The following is a 20,460-nucleotide window of genomic DNA, read 5'->3' on the forward strand; positions in this document are numbered from 1 at the left end:
CAGGATAGCTTGACCACTGTTGTCCATGCACTGGTAACCTCCAGGCTGGATTACTGTAATGCGCTGTATGTGGGCCTGCCCTTGAGGTTGGTCCGGAAGCTGCAGCTGCTGCAAAATGCAGCAGCAAGACTGCGCACTGGGGCAGAGTATCACCAACATGTCCCCCTGTTGCTGAAACAATTGCACTGGTTGCCCTTTTGCTACTGGGCCAAATTCAAGGTTCCAGTTTTGGTGTACAAAACCCTATATAGCTTGGGACCAGAATACCTGAAAGACCGTCTTATCCCTTATATACCCAGTCGATCACTGCGCTCTGCAGGTGAGGGGCTCCTGCAGATACCATCTTATCTCAGGATTACCATTCTGCACAACATAGGAAACGGACCTTTATTGTGGTGGCACCTACCCTGTGGAACTCCCTACCCTTAAATATTAGACAGGCACCATCTCTGTTATCTTTTCAGCACCTATTGAAGTCCTTCCTCTTTCAACAAGCCTTTTAAGCTGAGACCTTATCCCAGTCTGCTTCTGTGTTGGAATTGCTTTTTAATATGCTTTTAAGCCTTTTTTTTAAAAAACAATATTTTTTAACCTTTTTTTTAAATTGTCTTCAAAGCTTTTTAAAAAATGTTTTTAAAGTTGTTTTGTTTTAATGTATTTTAATGTCTGTTTTTATAATGTTTTAAAGTGTTTTTAGCGCTTTCGTTTGCCACCCTGGGCTCCTGCTAGAAGGAAGGGTGGGATATAAATCAAATAATAAATAAATAATAAATAATAATACTATGACAGCCACCCTTAGTGCCAAGCCTACCTGCAGATATTGTCCTTCAAGCACAACTCCAACAGGAAGAGGCAATTTGGCTTGATGCTGCTCTGGAAAGAGCACTCTGGGACAATGGTATTCCAGCGTCGCTTCCCACAAAGCTCATCTTGACAAGGGCAGAAGAGGAGCCTCTTGGTGAAATCCACACTGATCCTCTCAAAGAAGTGCCTCAGACGTTGGTGGCACTTGTGCCGATCACAGGGGAACCCTATGCTGCAGATCTGGGCATAAAGTGAGCGTAGGCGCATACACTTGTGGTCCAGATGGCAAACGTTCGTGGCATGTAGGCAGGGATTTGTGCTAGCTATATGCAAGCCTATAAAAGTCACAGAAACACAAGAATATAATGGACTCGAGATAATTTCCTAGAGAAGGATTAAACTATTAGAGAAGACAGTCAAGCAATCTCCACCATCACTCCACAGTTCAGAGATAAATTAATTCCTGATTTACATCTGCTTTCCTTCCTTCCTTGTTTACACTGTGAGAAGTTTTACACTGCAAACTCCTAGGGGTAGAGATCTTTTCTCATGTCCTCTATAACGCACCATGGACACTGATGGTACTACCCACCTGTGTGCCCACGCCAGAGCTTGGAAAAGTTACTTTTTTGAACTACAGCTCCCATCAGCCCCAGCCAGCATGGCCACTGGATTGGGCTGATGGGAGTTGTAGTTCAAAAAAAGTAACTTTTGCAAGCTCCCACCGGGGTACACTGTACAGCATCAGACTTGAGGGTCAGGGCTGCTGTAGTACATAAGAATTCTCAATCCCTCTATGCTTCCTGTTTCCTTGAGTGTGGAACTAAAGTACCTGGCACTGGGCAATCAGGAAAATTCAGGATTCTGCTGGTTTACTGCCCACTTCACTAACTTTTCACTAACTATCAGTCTCCTTGCCTGAGCTGATGGAGGTGGTCTCAGAAGTGGTGTTGAGGACTCCCAGACTGTTGGTTCTGGAGGACTTCAACATTTGTGCCGAGGCCTCTAAATCTGGGGCAGCTCAGGACTTTATGGCTGCCATGACAACCATACAGCTGTCCCAACATGTCATCAGCCTGACACATGTGGCAAGCCACACTCTAGATCTGATCTTCTCAGCTGGGCAGGAAGAGGGTGATCTGAGAGCGGGTGATATTAACACATGTTTCTTATCATGATCTGATCACCTCTTGCTGATATTTAGACTTTCAGTAGCTTTTTCTCTGCTGAAATGGGGGATTATTAGGATAGTCCACTCTCGAAGGCTGATGAATCTAGTTGGTTTCCAGACAGGTCCAGGAAATTTTCCAGCTGATATGACTGGTGCTCCTGTTGAATTCCTAGTTGACCTATGGAATACATGGATGACCCAGGCCTTTGACATGATCACTCCTGAGTGCCCTCTCCCACTTGATAAAGCCCAGTTGGCTCCTTAGTACACGCTAGTGCTAAGGGCAATGAAACAAGCTGGGAGATGGCCTGAACACAAGTGGAGGAAAACTCCAGATGAATGCAAACAAACATTAGTGAGTGTTCATTAGGGATGTGCTCAAATTTGGAAAAATTCAAATTTGACACTGGATTTCCTAATCACTTTTTTTGTCCTCGCAGATTCATTTTTTTTCTAGTGGTTTTCGGTGGCTGAAGTGGATTTTTTTTTTTAAAAAAAAGTCACCTCAAAAATATTGGTATTTTGAAGGGAAAATATAGATATTAATATCGATATTTTTGCAAGAGGGAAAAATCAAATAGGTGTTTATCACAAATAGTGAACACTGATCCCTTACAAAGTGGTACTGGAAGGAAGTTTGATGGAGTGAAAATCGAACTGGCGCCGAAATGGGATCCCATCCCTAGTTCTCATAATCGATTCTACTCAGTGGCAGTGAAAGCAGCAAAGAATTCATACTCTGCAGCTTCTGTTGCATGTTCATTATGCCATTCGGCAGAGCTTTTCTAGGTAGAGTGGGGCCTTCTATATTCTGGCCCAAAGGAGGCAGTGGAGCCTATGGTAGCCTGCTGTGACCTATTTGTGAAGCATTTTGAGGATAACTTGCTTGCATCTGCAATGTTCCTGACTCCACAGTTATGACAAAAGAATCTCAAGAGGCATCCAGATTAGAAATGCGAAGGCCTGGAAAAACGGAAAATTCAGGTGCGAGGTGTCTTTTTTTTTTTTTAATTTCTCAGAAAAAAATAGAAAATTTCGAGAAAAAAGTTTTTTCCCAATTTTGTTCTGACCCTTCACAACTCTAATCAAGGGCACTTTCTACTCCTGTTGGATACATTTCAGTTACTATGGCTCAAGAATATGGACAAAGTGCTTGGATCTGTTTGGGTAACCATTTCTGTTCTTGAACCTTGGTCTTAATGGCTGATAAAAATCAAGCAAGGAGGGGATGGCCAGCTCAGCAAAGAAAGTTATTAATGCCTCCATGCAAGAGAGGGTGGGCCCTGCCTGCCTAAAGGAGCCATTGGTAAGACCACTCCTTAAGAAACCTTATCTGGATCCAGAAAATCTAAACTGTCAGCCTGTTTGCTAATGTCCACTTCTTGGGCAAGGTTCTTGAGGGTGTGGGTCAGAGCCAGGATCTGTTGGATGAGACTGATTCTTTAGATCCATTTTATTCAGGGCTTAGGCTTGGGTTTGGCACAGAAATTGCCTTGGTCTTTCTGTATAACATTTGTTGGGAGAGAGACAAGGGATGATTTTATAGCTTGGTGCCCAGCTCCTCCTTTCTATGTACACATATCAAAGGGTATGGCACCTGCCTTCTCACTCAGCTCTCTTTGGACCAAGATTCCCTCAGGCGAAAATTTATTTATTTATTTATTTTATTATACTTGTACACCGCCCCATAGCCGAAGCTCTCTGGGCGGTTTACAGTAACTAAAAACATTTTTCTGTGGAGAATTTACTTCAAAGGACTACTTTGTCTTACATTTTATGCTTTCTGTTACTTTATAATACATTTTTCTGCCTTTCAGTTTTGAGTTTCTGTTTTATTTTGGTTTGGAAGCTATCTTTACAGGTTGGATTGCCTGTAAATCATTTCCTTCCTCCCCATCAAAAAACCTCACTCTGATACGTAGGTCCTGAGGAAAAGAAAAGAAAGTGAATGTGCAGCGTTTGTACAAGCTGTACCTGCAATCTTAGTTGCTAGTTTGTTGTAATTGGTCTTTGAAGATTCTTCATCTGCCATATCCTCGTAGGGTGACATCTCCAAATTAAAGTCAGCTGTGCAAGATAAATTTATTTATTTTTGAGTCACGCTATAACCATGTTCTCTGTATGATGAATAAAGCAGTTTAACAAAAATCAAAGAATGCAAATAACGCTAAAAAACAATAACTGAGGTTGCAAAATGCAATTCTAAACATATCCACAGACATAAAAGCACAAGAGCAATCTCACAAGGCTAAAACAAGCATCCAACTAACACAGATTAAAATTATTTCAGCGATAAATTAAGAAATGTTACAGTATTAGAACAATAAATCCCTAAAAAGATTGGGTGAATTGAAAAATCTTTGTCATATATATATATAAATGTACATTTCAGGCAAACATCCCAAGGGCCAGCATGCCATAACTGAGGGGTCACAACAGAGAAGGCCCTCTACCTTCAGAATGAGGTGACATTTGTAGGCAGATACATGAGAAGAGGTATATTTAAATGTTCCCAGTTAGCTCCTTAATTTGGCTGGGGGGGCTGGAAGAGCAGCAAACTAAGCAAGAGGTGCTTAAGACTGTAATTTACAGAAGGGGCATAATCATATCTAAATCTACTGTTCAATCTAAAAAATAAATATGAAGGATTTTAACATTCTTTCATTTTAGCAAATGTTCTGGAGTATTATCAATGTAAATATTTAAATATTTATCCTGAACAGGCCTGTTTTCTTATCAAACAATAACAAATCCAACTCATATTTAAGCTACGAAGGCCTTCCTTATCAGTTTTCTAATGATGAGCTGCCATTTGAGTCCTTTCTATTGACTGTCACCTTTCAGATGCCATTCCACCTGGTCCAGAGCAGCAGAGGGAGAAATAAGACAGTGGAGAGACCACTTCACCTACTGCCATTTGACTCCTCTCCCTGAACTGTTTCCATTCAAGCTGGTCATTATATGAACTATGTAACTTTAAGAACTGACATCCAAGTTCACTTGTTTTCCTCTTTTTAGTTCTTTTTGTAAACCATCCTAGGAAATAAAATTTCAGGGTAGTAAAAAAAAAAGCAACCAGTGGGGTTTCTAATAGTTTTCTATTCCTTCTGTCAAACATTTTCTTTTCATCTATGGGAAGAGCCACAGCTTAGTGCTTCACATGCAGAAGATCCCAAGATCAATCCCCAACATCTCTAGTTAAAAACGATTTCAAGAAGGAAAGCTAGGAATAGAAAGACTGAAACCTTGGAGAGCCGCCTCCAGTCAGTGAGACAGTAATAACCTTGACTTGGTGCAAATATTTGTTTTGTCTTTGCAATCAGATTGAAGGATTCTCTTCTCCCAGAAATTCAGGTATAGCTCTGGGGTGGGGCTTGCTATTCATATCCTCCCACCACCAGAGACAGTACAAAATGAAGAGTGAGCAAAGTTTCTATCTCACCGTGTGTTAAAGTGGAACGAACAGTCCAGTAGATACGCAGGCACTGTTCCTCTTGCTTTCGTGGGCGCCGGTGACACTTGCATCTCTGAAAATATCTCTTTTTTACATTTGTCTCTGCCTCTAGACATCTGCTCTTGGTTTCTTGGTCCAGAAGGAGGAAACTACTCTTGGCAAGAGACTGGGAACAGTTTTGCAGGGTATGATAAGCGGTACTGCAGGCAGGGTCAGCCACACAAAGATTCTCAGCGTTTATGCAGTTGTTCGGCTGATCAAGAGAGAGAACAAGGAGCCCTCCTGTTCAAGTAGAGAAAGGATGTTAGCATTTCACATATTCCCTCTGCAGTCACTTTCTCATCGCAAACAGCAGGTTTTCAAGGACATTCACAAGCTCATGCTCTTTGAAGAATCAATCAGTCTGGAATATTTATACTGGCACAATCACTAACATGATTTTAGAAGCACCATCCACCAATTTCTAAAGCATTCTCAAAATAATTTAAAGTGCATTAGTACACATGTATGCTTTATCTATCCTACTGTTCATATGATCAGGGTGAAAAAATGATGTTAACAGTGTGAATTTTATTTTAGTATCCCAATGCATAATGATGATTATTTTCACCAGCAAGTCCCAGGGCAGGTCACAACAATATAAACACATTATTTAGAACAGTTTAAAACAAATTACATGCACAAGTAGAGAGGGCCCTAAAAATATACATCTCAAGTGTCAAAAGCCAGGTTGAAGATATGCATATTCAGCATATGACAAAAGCTGAACAATGAAGATGCCAGACGCACTTCTGTGGGGAGGGAATTTCATAACTTAGGGGCTGATACAGAGAATGCCCTCCCTCGGGCCACCATTTCCCTGAACTTCTGAAGACAATGGAATTACCAAGAGAACCCCTTCTGCCAATCTCAACACTCAAGATGATCTGCAGGGAAGGAGGCAGTCTTTCAAATATTTGGAGCCCAAGTCGTTTAGGGCTTTAAACACTAAAATGAGAACCTTAAATTGGGCCCAGAAACGAACTGGCAACACATGCAGCTGCTTTAAAATAGGGATCATATGAAATCTAAATCTGAATCCAGGAGCCCCCACAAGCTATTACGTGATCCTTCCAGGGGAGTGCAACCCACATCCAGAACAGGGTATCTCTCAACCTTCCAGACACGAAAACTTGGGACATGTAACACTTCTGTCTTTTCCAGGACTCAGCCTCAATTTCCTGGCCCATATCTAACCCATCACTGCCTCCAAGCACTGGTCTAACTCTTCAGCTGCTTCTCCCAATTCAAATGGAACAGAGAAATAGAGCTGGGTGTCATCCGCATATTAGTGACACCTCACTCCAAATCTCCTGATGACAGCTCCCAGCAGCTTCATATAGATGTTAAATAGGATGGGAGACAAGTAGGAACCCTGAGAGATGCCACAGGACAACTCCCATGGTGCAAAATAGTAGCCTCCCATACCTATTTTCTGGAAACAGTCTTGGAGGTACGAATGGAACCACTGAAGCACAGCACCCAGAACCCCCACCCCCCTGAGACATTCCAGAAGGATACCATATCTACAGTACTGAAAATCACCAAGAGAACAAGAACAAGCAGGGTCGCACTCCTCCTATCTCTCTCCCAACAAATGCCATCAGCCAGAGCAACCAAGGTAGTTTCAGAGCCATCACAGGGCCTGAAGCCAGACTGGAATGGAACCAAGTTATAAGTTTACTCCAAGCATACCTGAAGCTGGACCACCTCCATCCTCTCAAGTACCTTGCCCAAGAAGGGGATATTCACCACTCAGAGATAGTTGTTTAACACTTGTGGGTCCAGGGAGGTCTTCTTAAGGAGGGGATGCAGCACTGCCTCCTTCAAGGCAGATGAACATAAGAACATAAGAAGAGCCTGCTGGATCAGGCCAGTGGCCCATCTAGTCCAGCATCCTGTTCTCACAGTGGCCAACCAGGTGCCTGGGGGAAGCCCGCAAGCAGGACCCGAGTGCAAGAACACTCTCCCCTCCTGAGGCTTCCGGCAACTGGTTTTCAGAAGCATACTACCTCTGACTAGGGTGGCAGAGCACAGCCATCACAGCTAGTAGCCATTGATAGCCCTGTCCTCCATGAATTTGTCTAATCTTCTTTTAAAGCCATCCAAGCTGGTGGCCATTACTGCGTCTTGTGGGAGCAAATTCCATAGTTTAACTATGCGCTGAGTAAAGAAGTACTTCCTTTTGTCTGTCCTGAATCTTCCAACATTCAGCTTCTTTGAATGTCCACGAGTTCTAGTATTATGAGATAGGGAGAAGAACTTTTCTCTATCCACTTTCTCAATGCCATGCATAATTTTATACACTTCTATCATGTCTCCTCTGACCTGCCTTTTCTCTAAACTAAAAAGCCCCAAATGCTGCAACCTTTCCTCGTAAGGGAGTCGCTCCATCCCCTTGATCATTCTGGTTGCCCTCTTCTGAACCTTTTCCAACTCTATAATACCTTTCTGAGATGAGGCGACCAGAACTATACACAGTATTCCAAATGCGGCCGCACCATAGATTTATACAACGGCATTATGATATCGGTTGTTTTATTTTCAATACCTTTCCTAATTATCCCTAGCATGGAATCTGCTTTTTTCACAGCTGCCGCACACTGGGTCGACATTTTCGATGGTACTTCCCCCTCCTCCAGTGAAATAGTGATCACTCCCAGGACCCACCCAGTCAACCCCCCACAGCTAGCTCTAAGAAGCCAAGATGGACAAGGGTCAAGGAGCCAGGTGGCTGGCTACACTTCTTCAAACAGCTTATCCACATCCTCAGGCTGTAAAAATAGAAACTGACCCAATTATAGGAGATTTCTTTTTAAAACTACACATTCACCTCTTGCTGTTGACAATTGCTAGCAAGCAGAATAACCACCACCCCTTGCATTAAATGCTTTTTTTAAAAAAGAGGAAGATGTCTACACTTTTAACCATTCTGCTGTCATAAATTAGAATGTCTATCGACTATATTTTTAAAAGCAGTGGGGTCCAATTGAGGGGAATTATGGTTTGGTGTTGAATTCAGGTGAAATCAACTTTTTGATAAGAGATGCATATAGTCCCTGGCAGTAGAGCAATGATGAATTTGAACCTCCAATCCATCTAAGTTTGGCACCTGTTCTGGACTCACATCCTTGTGCTTAAACTGAGATTACAGTTACAGACAGATTTCCTGGTATCACAACTGCCATCTTACAATAGCAGCTAGTAAATGAACTTGTATCAAGCCCAGCCAGTTACTACAGTGCTTTCTGTATCTGAATATGGGCCAAAAGGGGAACAGAGAAGATTGAATCATGCTTAAAGGGCAGTTGTTAACTTGTCCTTGAAAAATGAGTTGCAGAGGTAAAACTCTTCTTGAATTTCTGCCACATACAACAGGCAGGAGCCCCAGGCCTCTTTATCTGGCCCTGGGGGCTCTCCTAAGGCCATGCCCCTCTGCCCAAGCCATGCCCCTCACCAGCCCTGCTCTGTGCCCTTCTCTCAAGCGCTTTTGCCTGGCTGGAATGTGCCCTTGAATTGTGATAATGCTTCTTGCTTGCATGCCTGGATGGAGAATTATTTATTTTATTTATTTTCTAACATTTATATCCCACCTTTCTTCTATCATGGAGCCCAAGGCAGCATACATGTGGTCCCCAGGTGGTCTCCCTTCCAGGCCCTGACCAGACCCAGACCTGCTTAGCTTCAGCAAGGTGGTGGCTTCATGTGCCTTTAGAACATACCCTGGGAGTGTGAAGAGTGGAGAGATGTCTGTGGGTGTGGGTATGTAGAAACCTCTGACATTTGTGTGCCTGGAATGTAGCCTACTGTACACAAGAGCCACATTAATTAATTCCCTCCAATCTCACTTTTGCCTCTGGCTTTTCCCACCCCTTATAGCCTCTGTAAGGCTGCTGCTCATAAGGGAATGTGACCTTGGGCTGAAAAAAGTTCCCTACGGCAGCATACAACTGTGGCCCCATTCACTCTCATAGTCCTGTCCACCATCTTCCATTTCCCCCCACTATGCTCTTGATTTCCATTTAGTACTTACCTTTGCATATTGATTAACTTTTATTAGTTTTATTAGTTAAATCCTAAGCATTCTTATTACACCTTTACAAGAGATTTTTTGAAACTTAGAAAGGTTACATCCACACCGTACATTTAAAGCATATTGCTTTCTTTGTAGAAAAATGGTCTTTATTTTTTGTATATTGGACCAATAAGAAACAATATGGAGCTCAACCATATGTGTGTTACTGGACTTGATATGATTATAAGGAATATTAGAATATCAGGAATTATAATTTCATAACTATTTTAATAAGAAAGCCCACAGAGATTAATTATAATAAAATTCCACTTTATTCTTGTAAATACAAGGTTAAACAGATGTACAAATAACTTTGGATTTTTAAATTTTCATTTAGCTACTTAATTTGTCTATATTATTCAAATTATGTATGGCACAAAATAATTTGTTTTCTTTTTCTATGTAAATACCCTTTCTACAAGTAAACAATAAAGCCAATCTGCAGAAAAGACCTCTTTCCCCCGGCATCCGTGGGAAGCCATGTCTCCCACACAGGGGAAGCAAGGCATTCCCACATGCAAGCAATCCCTGTTGGTGAAGGCCAGTCACAGCACTCCATTCACTGGCCACTGATAAGCACCTTTGTCTTAAAGCAAGGATGAGGAACCTCCTGGTGTTGTCTGACTAATTCCTGATCACTGGCCATGCTGGCTTCAGCTAATAAGAGTAGTTTAATAATATCTGAAGGGTTACAGGTTTTCCAGCCCTGCCTTACAGATCACAGCATGGATGCATGCAGCAGAGCAAGTTCCCAACGCACACACAGAGTCCCACTGGTTCTCCTACAAGAGAAGGGGGAATTGTGGCCTCACTCATTGCAAACTCCGCACATACTCCCCCCCACACCTACACACACACTGGAGGAGGGGGAAGCTAAGGCATAAGCACTGACATCACTCAGGTGGTACCATACATTCGCTTCCCTCTCACTTCCTCATAACACCTACTGCACATCCCACTCCAGGAAGCATATGTTCCAGTGTCTGACCATTGCTCTTTGCTCTTCCCATCTCCCTCTCTGCAGGCAGCTCCCCAACCAAAACTGTTACTGTGACCAAACACATACCATGTTCCATCATGAAAGAGGCCCTCCCCATATCTACAAGAAGTGACCAAGACACTTGCAGCTGCTCCTTGGTTGGTTGCCAACCAACTTGGTTCCAGATAGGCTCCTGCACTGTTGGCAAGCTCCATGACAGGTAGTTATATAACAGGTCAGTGTCCCTAACATGGAAATTTATTTATTCGATTCTATTTATGAATCATTTCCCATAAAATATCTCAAAGCAATTTCACAGTAAAAACATACCACAAGGGGACCACGTCACAAGGGACACTACAACTGCTCCACTCCTCACTGTGTTGCAACTGTCCAAGGCACAGGGACCCTGAACAACTCCAGACACCTTTTTTTTCACGTTTGGGGTCCACTCCATCCCAGCTGCACTTCAATAAACACTACTGCTATGCCACATATATTGTTTCTGTGTTTGCAAGAGTTTCTCCACAACCCATAAGCAAAAAAGTCCTAGTAAGGCTCGGCACCAAACCCTGACCAGCATTGAGGAAGGAGATGAGGAGGAGGAAACACATTCCAAGAATCCCCATGACACTCTTTGACACCTGGGCATGAGCCAGGGAATGGAGGTGCCACAGGGAATCACCTGGCAGGAGGAGTGCAACCGAAACAATGCAACCAGCTATGGGGGAAGAAACGGCCATGGCATAATTGGCAGACAACTCTCCAATCAGGGCAGTCACAGTCCAGTGCCCAAAGAGCAGCCAGGTCAATGGGAATGCTACACCACTGTCAGACTTGCTCCTCTAAAGCAAAGCACTACAAACCACCAGCCTTGCCCCACCTAGACAGGGTGTCCGTGCCATGCCTACAAATCCTGGGGAATGGGAGTGCAGCTGCAGGTAATGCACTGGCCCACCACAGAGAGAGAAGCTGGTTGCAAATGAGGCAATAATGTATTAGGGTGGAGATGCACAAGGGGAGGAGGGAAGTGGAGCCAGGATGGATGACAGGGTGACCAGGGTAAAAAGGGAGCAGGTATCAGGGTGAGAAGGGAGCTGGGCTAGGCAACAGGTCCTCCATGCCTAGTGTGTCCAACAATGCCAGCAGAGGCACTTCCAACACCTGCTAGTGCTACACAAATAGCTTCAGCTGCTGCTGCACAACAGTGCTTCTCTGTGTCTGAAATGGGACAATTGTTCTACTGCAGGGTTATTTATATTTATTCATTTATTTGGCTTCTCACCAGTCATCTAGTGCTTGACGCCCACTGCAGCCCCACTGAACCTCTGGCCATGGACATTGCACAACATGGTTTGCATCCAGCAGAGCTCTGCCTAGATTCTCTATTGCTGCCTGGCATTTCAGGGTGCCACCTGTGGAAGCAAAGAAGGAGAGAGGCCATCAAGGCCAGCACAGATCATCCCTTCGCTGTTGTCCAGCCATAGCTACATTCTGCAGTTGAGGGGGCTGCACAGGAGAGGATCAATAAGCCCAGAAGGACTGCTCAAAGTCAAGTAAGCCTGCTGGCTAGGCCCTTCCATACTGTCCTTTCATTAGCGAGACCACTGGCCTGATGACTAGTGAAGCTATCCAAATGTCTAACAGATGCATGCAAGGTCCTGAAATACCTGTTCCAAGCAATGTGAAACAGACATTGCTGAATCAACCGCTGCCACAATAGGTTGTAGCGCAAAGTGCCCATATGGCTGCCCTCTGGTTTGCCAAATGACCACACACCCCAGGCACATTTCACATGGCACAGGCTCCCCAATGTGACAAACTAGCTGGGCACAGCATTTATCATGGCTACTGCCCTTGCATTCCAAGGATGACCCTGAGTTCACAGACAGTAATGCTATGCAGATCCTGGCCATGGTGCAAGGCTAGTTCATCCTGGTCCCATTGGCATGACTGACAGCCTCACATCAACAGGAGTCTGAAATCTTTGTGGCAGCTGGGACTGAAGACCTTGACAGCTGGTGAGCTGCCTGGCTGTGGTTGTAGCGTGGAACCTTGGGTGATTGATTGATAACAATTATAAGCCTGCCCTTTATTGCAAGGTCCTAGGATGAGTTTAAAAAATGTAAATGTACTGCCTTCAAGTCGATCCCGATTTATGGTGACCCTATGAATAGGGTTTTCATGGTAAGCTTTATTCAGAGGTGGTTTACCATTGCCTCCCTCTGAGGCTGAGAGGCAGTGACTGGCCCAAGGTCACCCAGTGAGCTTCATGGCTGTGTGGGGATTCGAACCCTGGTCTCCCAGGTCGTAGTCCAATACCTTAATCAATCACTGAAATACATTAAACATTCCACATTACTACATAAAACAAATAATTAAAATAGCATAATAATTAAAAGACAAATAACAAAATTCCACCAAAAATTAGCAGCCTCATCACAATCTATAGCTAATCTATCAGTATCTTAAAATCAAGCCCTTCCAAGTGCTGCTGCCAGAAGAGTAACAGTGCAAAACAGACCTTTGGGTGTAGATTGTTCCAGGTGGGGTGCTGCTGCAGAGAAGGCCCTCATCTTTGCGCCTACTCCTCATACCTTAGCTGCAGATGGGTTTACCAAGAGAATCACTCCAGATGATCTTATGGCAGACAGGTTGATATGAAAGAAGGTGTTCCTTCAGATATTTGGGACCCAGTTGTTTAGGGCTTGATAAGTCAACATTAATACCTTGAATTAGCCTTGGAAGCATATTAGCAACCAACACTGTTCCCTCAAAACTGGTGTTATGTGGGCCCAATAGTAGAGTTGGAAGCGGCCTATAAGGCCATCGAGTCCAACCCCCTGCTCAATGCAGGAATCCAAATCAAAGCATTCCCGACAAATGGCTGACCAGCTGCCTCTTGAAGGCCTCCAGTGTCGGAGAGCCCACTACCTCTCTAGGTAATTGGTTCCATTGCCATGTGGCTCTAACAGTTAGGAAGTTTTTCCTGATGTCCAGTCGAAATCTGGCTTCCTGCAACTTGAGCCCATTATTCCGTGTCCTGCACTCTGGGACGATTGAGAAGAGATCCCGGCTCTCCTCTATGTAACAACCTTTCATGTACTTGAAGAGTGCTATCATAACTCCCCTCAGTCTTCTCTTCTCCAGGCTAAACATGCCCAGTTCTTTCAGTCTCTCCTCATAGGGCTTTGTTTCCAGTCCCCTGATCGTCTTTGTTGCCCTCCTCTGAACCCATTCCAGTTTGTCTGCATCCTTCTTGAAGTGCGGAGACCAGAACTGGATGAAGTATTCAAGATGAGGCCTAACCAGTGCTGAATAGAGGGGAACTAATACTTCACGCGATAATGTCCATGAGGTTCAGCAGTAGTCTCCCATAGCTACTTTCTGGCAATGGCCCTGCAGGCAAGAGCAGAGCTATTGTACCAACGTATCTCCAACTCCAAACTGCAGAGTTGCTCCAGGGTACCATGGTCAATGGTGTCAAAAGCTATTGAGAGGTCAAGGAGAATCAAAAGTGTTGCACTCCCCACCCCCATTCCCTCTCTTTCCTGACAAAAATCATGGCAGCCAAGGCAGTTTTACTGTCAAAACCAGATCTGAAGCCTAACCGAAATGGGTGCTGATTCCAAGGGTTCCTGAATGTGGCAGTGCATGACATGGTCACCATCAAGAGACTGTCATCAACAGCAGAGCAAGGCATGTCTTCCCCTTGCCCACTGTGCTGGGTAGGAAATGGTATCCCCAGCACTTTGAGCCACATCTGCTTTTTGTTTCTTTTTCTCTGCGTGTGTATGTGTGGGGAAGGGGGAAACTGTCTCCTCTGGGGATTCAATCCCTTGCATGAGGGAGTCTGTGTGGGTTTGTTTGTTGTGCTGCTGTGTTTCTCTAGCCATGTGTTTGTGTGCACATGAAAAAATTGTTTCCTATCTGGACTGTATTTCGATGTTTATGTATGTGATCTTGTGGTCTTCCTCCACCCACATTGGGGAAATGGCAATGTTGAGGAATGCTTCCACATCATCCTGCATAGATTCACTCTCTCCGTGTCCAAGCGGCATGCAGGAGGTCACTGCTATGGCCTGTAATAGGCAGGCACCAATAGTATCACCATGCATGCTAAAGGTGTGTCTGTCAATCTTGCTCTATGGTGTGTTTTTCAGAGCTGCTTGTTTCTCCTGGGTCAGTATAGGATTTTGTGGGTGTTGCGCCAGATTCGCAGCAGCATTTCTCTCTTTCTTGACATAACTGGTATATAGGATTGCTTGGTTAAACCATATTTAAAGGAAAGGCATTACAATAGCTTTCCACATAGGTATTTCATTTTGAATTAACAATATAGTAGACTCTCAGCATAAGCAGTCACTCAAGACTTTTCTAATCAAGCATAAGAGAGTTTATTCAGACATAGCACTTAACATTTTATTATACAGCCACGAGAGTGGATATATACTATAGCCAGCATGGATTTTTTGCATTCCACAATGTTAAATTGAAAATACCCTCCCATGCCATTCTGATGCTTCCTACAAGCTCATTTCAAAACAAAACCTATAGTCCTGAACTCAGAAACACTTGCTTAACAACCTTTTAAATTTTCATGGCAATACACAGAACAGTCAAAGAGAATCGAGAGTTCAAAGTGTAAAAAGAGAGAGAACAAATGCAGGCTCCTGTTGGACTTTTTTCTGTCAGTTTTCCCATAATTTGTTGAAATTTATTAAAAATCAGCCATGTTCACCGAGTACCTGTAATCTTATTACTGACTTTGCCCCATACTCTGACACTGATCTTCTGCAGTTTAAAAAATGCCTGGCTGATTTTTAATTAACTTAAGAAATTTAGCATTGGAGTCAATGATAAGCCCGGGCATGTTCAGTGAGAACCAATTGTCAGTGTACTAAAAGCCAGACTAATAGCTGCTTGGCTTGGCTAATCAGGGGGCCACCCCTATGCCAGATCTTTATTTCACTTTAGACAGTCATAACTTCCTCCAAAGAATCCTGGGAAGTGTGGTTTGTAAAGGGTGTTGACAAGAAACTCCTATTCCTCTGACAGAGCTCCAGTGGCCAGAGTGGTTTAACAGTCAGCCGCTCTGATTTGAAACTCCATGGTCTCCTAGCAACTCTCACACCCTTCACTAACTACACTTCCCAGGATTCTTTGGGAGAAGCCATTGCTGTCTAAAGTGAAATAAAGGTCTGGCGTGGATATGGCCAGTGACAGTTTGGTTTAAATTTGGGTGGGAGACTACATGTGCCTGCTGTAAAATAAAAGGGTTGGGAAAACCCTGAAAAAGAATGATACTTCACAATGTTTTCCTTTTGGAAAGGAAAAGGGCTTCCCCTCTGCCCAGTACCCACCCACCCAATCTCCTCCCCTCCCCTCCCCTCCCCCTTCTTGCGCTCCATATGCTCAGAGGCACTTGTTACCAAATTCTTCCAAGCTACACAGGAAATGGATTGGACTGTGAAAGACCAACCCAAATTGTGTCTGCATTTTTACAAATTTGTGCGGCAGTACAATATCTGGTGCATTCACTATAGCTGCCCAATTTCCCTGCTTTTTAACGTTTGACAGAAATATCTGTTGGCTATAGGTACGTTCTTAAACCGCAATGTTTTTCTGCCTATTAGTGAATAGCTGATCTAGGTTTATGGTCTGAAGGCACATAAGGCCAGCCCCCTGCTGGTCAGTGCCTAGAAGGAAGACCACATGGGAACCATATGTATGCCGCTTTGGGTTTCTATCATGAAAAGAAAGGCGGGGTATAAATGTAATAAAGAAATAAAGAAATGTCTCGAGTCAGATACTTTTTTCCATTAACTAGCTATGGCCACAAATTATTCCACTAGCTATACATATATTTATAATCCACTAGAAGGCATGAAGAGTGACTCACAAGAATGTATTTAAAATATGGCATAAAAAGAAACTGCAACATTTCTTTGGAGATGATTTTTTATTATCATCATCATCATTTTCTTCACTATAAACGCAACACATGGTAGTTAGAATGTTACATGCCACTACCACACTGTTTTTAGTGCCCTGTGGGATGCAAAAAGAAGGTAGGGATAAAGGGTCATAATGATGACTTTCTGCATAATTTGAATGTAGGTGTGAATGCCGCTAGATATAATGCCACTGAAATATTGTTTCCACAAATACAGAAAGTCAATGGCATTGCGCAGATAGTGCTACACCACATTTCACTACTAATTAAGTCACGATGGCCCATGTGCTACCTCCAGGATCAGAGGCAGTGTTCCTCTGAATGCCTGCTGATGGGGAACAATAGCAGGAGAGTGTGGTTGTGCTCACATCCTGCTTGTGGGCTTCCCATAGGCAACTTGGTTTGCTGCTGTGGGAAACAAGGTGCTAGACTAGATGTAACTTCAGTCTGATGTATCAGGGTTCTTCTTACGTTCTTACTTGTGATGGAAATTAATTCCACTTATCTCAGTACTGGTGGTCACTTATGTCTGCTGTGTGTACACCCTTCACGAAAAGTTGTCAGTGTACATCTATCTAAAATGAATGTTACAATCATTGTATTCTATTCCTGTATTTTGTTTCCAGACTAAAGCATTGCTCATCAATCCTGAGCCCCCAAGGAAGGAAATTTGTTTTCCCTGCAAGTGAAATGTGTGTGTGAATCCAGGAAGCCTGATGCTATTCATGTTTACTAAGAAGAAAATCCCACTGTATTCTGTGGAGCTTAATGCCAAGTAAATGTGCATAGGAGATTGAAGTCTTAAAATTCTATCTTGCCTTCCACCAAACATAATAGTCCAATACCAACTTATGAACCAAAAATGTCTACATTATACATGTTTCAAATATAAAATATTATACTACTTTAATCTGGAACGAGTCACTTGTGAAAGATGTTAATGCTTAGTAGAGGACAGAATAGTGCTTTCACACTTGACAAAGCACTTTACCCACTCTCATGTAATCTGTGTATGTGTTAATGCTGTGAATGCAGGAAAGTCGCTAGAAAAGAGCTATTTTAACCAAAGTATATTTTATATTTTCATATCACAAATACAGGAAACGCAGCCTTTTCAGGGGTATTTTCATTCATGAAATTAATAGCTCATTTTCTTGTATTTCCCTAGTTTATAATCTCCTGCTGCAGGTGGAGCACAGACAGAGCAGCTTAGAGTTAATGGACAGTACTGGACTCCCAGTCTAACAGCAGTCTACGTTCAAACCCAGGGGCAACACAGTAAGGAAGGTCAACGGTAGTCCAAGTGTAAACAACACCAGGGCAGCATGAGAAGCATGATCAAAGGCAATCTGATGTAAAAAAAATGGTGAGGGGACGTTAAAGAGTTAGAGAGATGGGGATGCGTATATCAGGGCACTGGCAGAAAAACATTTTGAAAGCTTTTAAGCCTGAGCCTTCAGAACCCCACCCAGAGTGCAGCTGCAGCCATCTGGGTTGCCTGATGATTTGGTCTACTCATGAGCAGCTTGTTCACAAGTACTCCTGGGTAGTCCTTGATCCTCAGGAGGGGACTCCAGCATCGGACTGAGTCCAGCATCAGACCTTTAGGAGCCTCCACTCCCTCGGACTTGGTGGCTGCCCCTCATTGCCCTGCTGTGTCTCATGGACCCTTGACATGGGGTGCTCCTTTGTGATATTTGCCGTGGGGAGCTCTGTGTTATCCTCTGAAGAGGATTCTTCCAACAGAGGGAAGACATATAATGTAATATTAAAAATCACTTTAGTTGGATTGTGCATTTGATTTTAAAATCCTTCTGCTCTTTTCTGCATTAGCAACCCAAGAAGTGCCCATGTTAGACTAGACCAAGGATCCATCTAGCCAGCCCTCTGTATCAAAGAAATCTCTCCGGGAATCTCACAGAGCAAGATGGAGATAGCTGCCTCCTGATGATTTCCCTGGTAAGTGTGAAATTGCAGGAAGAGAAGCAATGAAAACCATTGAAAAACATACATTCTAGTCCACCTAGGCTATGCAGTAGCAGATTACAAGCAGAGTGTGTGTGGTGTTTGTGCGGGTTTGTATTCAATAAGCGGAAAATACAAAATTTAGTGCCAATTTTATGAAAACAACCCCATCGAGCAAGCGAGTTGTCAGTTTGGCAGGCACTTGCCGAAAGTTTCTCCGCCGGAGCAGCGCAGCCTGCTACCTGGAATGGATATCTCCGACCATCATTACTCCTGCAGCAAAAGAGCGACCTCATAAGCGACAGGCACTTTCCCCTTCCGTTAGCAAGCAGCGGGACCAGGGCTATGCTGTTCCTCCGTAGCCAAGTATACACCCAGTGGCTCTTTCTCTCCCACCACCCAATCACCAATAACGCCATCGCGGATCTGTCTGGCCTGAACACACCCAAAGTGATTAGCAAATAAAAGACTCCGTCTTTCCCGTCGCCGCCTGCAAATCCAAGGCACCGAGAGCACACTGGATCATAAACCTGCACGACCATACAGACACCGCCCCGCTGTAAGGTGCGACACTTACAGCACGATCCTAAGTAGGCTTACGTGGAAGCGAGTCCCCTAATGGGACTCGCCTCCTTGCAAGTCGTACATAAGATTCCAGACCCCTTTTGCTTTGCGACAGAAAAAGCAGAAAAAGACGGGTAGATAACAAGAACCCAAAGAAGCGACAGGACACATAAGTTGTCCCCTGGCCCGCCCCAGAAACATTAAGAGCGCGGCGCTGGGGGGAAGGGGAAGCGCACAGTGCCGAATTCTCTCCGTCCGCACCCAGGAGCCAGCCCCGGCTCCACACGATGGCAAGAGGAGCGCGCGGAGCAGCCCTTGAGGCACCGAGAAGTAAACAAGCCCCCAATGAACGGAGATAGGGGGGAGCAAACATGCAGGAGATCAAACTGTGCCTCTTCCCACACCGGACCCATTGCTCGACGGCGCTGGGTGGCTGACCCCCCGCCGCCCATTACCGGTTCGGGAGAGCAGCAGCCCCAGCAGCAGAGGGAGGCCCATGACGGAGGAAAGGGGACTAGGTGCCACACGGCGGATCGCTCTGCTCCCAGCTGGTCTCCGAGGAAAGAGCTCACACGCTGCGCTAGTTCAGCGGGGACTAGGCAGCCTGCCGTGCCCACCTGCCAGATCTCCCTTCGTCCCGCCTTCGCGGGGACTCGCCTCCTCAGCCCGGACTGGGCAGGTGCGCGCGCTGAGGCTGAGCGGGAGGCGGGAACTCGCAACCAGCGTGCGAAGGGAGGGACGCTGTAGCAGCACCCGGTGGAGCGTGCCGGTAGTTGCCTGCCTTGCGGTACGGAAGCTTCTGTATAACTCAGCGCGCTGCTCTTTCTGCGGGCAGCTGCATTGATTTTGAGTGAGGGGGTCAGCCCCGTGGTGGCTCTGAGGGTTTTTTAACGCCAGGACGCGCCCCCAATAGGAGCGACTCCTGTTGCGTTTACATTTTGTGAGCTGTCGAACCTAGTGCGTAGACGTAAAAGACAGGTCTCCAGAACCGGGAACGTCGCCTGGTAAAATAGGCGTGTCACGTTCATTTTTGTCGCCGCTCACGTTCTTGCGCCGACACATCTCTCTCCACAGGCGCTATGCTATTCTCATGTTTTTGAGGGATTTAAACAAACTAAAATTAAAACTGAACTTTGCTCATGTGGCACGCCATTTTGAAAAACAACCAAACAAACCCTATAAACATACTAATTGTATCCAGTCTTCTACTCTTAAATCTGACAGTATAGAGGGAACAGATTTAGGAAGCTACCTTATTGATCAGTGTAGCTTAGTATTGTTTATCTAAGGTGACTGGCAGCCTTACCTGGAGATGACAGTTATTTTGGCAGTGATGGCCCCCAACTTGGACACCTTTAAAAAGAGGATTAGATAAATTCATGGAGGATAACCGTATCAAAGGCTACTAGCGAGGATGTCTATGCTCTGTCTCCACAGTCAGAGCCAATATGGT

The 20,460-nt window shown here is 44.4% G+C and overlaps 1 protein-coding gene across 3 annotated transcripts in view; it reads right to left on the minus strand.

The window, feature by feature from the left end:
* Nucleotides 1–19,717, minus strand: part of GFRA3 (GDNF family receptor alpha 3) — a 29,833-nt gene extending 10,116 nt beyond the window's left edge. The window contains exons 1-6 of one of the 3 annotated variants that reach the window (XM_061617673.1): nucleotides 19,463–19,717; nucleotides 12,736–12,856; nucleotides 11,808–11,937; nucleotides 5,418–5,711; nucleotides 3,950–4,042; nucleotides 812–1,139 (exon numbers count right to left, since the gene is read on the minus strand). In XM_061617673.1, coding sequence (XP_061473657.1) covers nucleotides 812–1,139; nucleotides 3,950–4,042; nucleotides 5,418–5,711; nucleotides 11,808–11,814 — 722 coding nt within the window. In that variant the 5' untranslated portion in view covers nucleotides 11,815–11,937; nucleotides 12,736–12,856; nucleotides 19,463–19,717. The remainder of the gene's footprint in view (nucleotides 1–811; nucleotides 1,140–3,949; nucleotides 4,043–5,417; nucleotides 5,712–11,807; nucleotides 11,938–12,735; nucleotides 12,857–19,462) is intronic. The other 2 variants (XM_061617674.1, XM_061617671.1) reach the window with 2 other exon arrangements.
* Nucleotides 19,718–20,460: the final 743 nt, after the last annotated feature.

Source organism: Rhineura floridana, chromosome 3 (genome assembly GCF_030035675.1).
Source record: "Rhineura floridana isolate rRhiFlo1 chromosome 3, rRhiFlo1.hap2, whole genome shotgun sequence".
Lineage (NCBI taxonomy): Eukaryota > Metazoa > Chordata > Lepidosauria > Squamata > Rhineuridae > Rhineura > Rhineura floridana.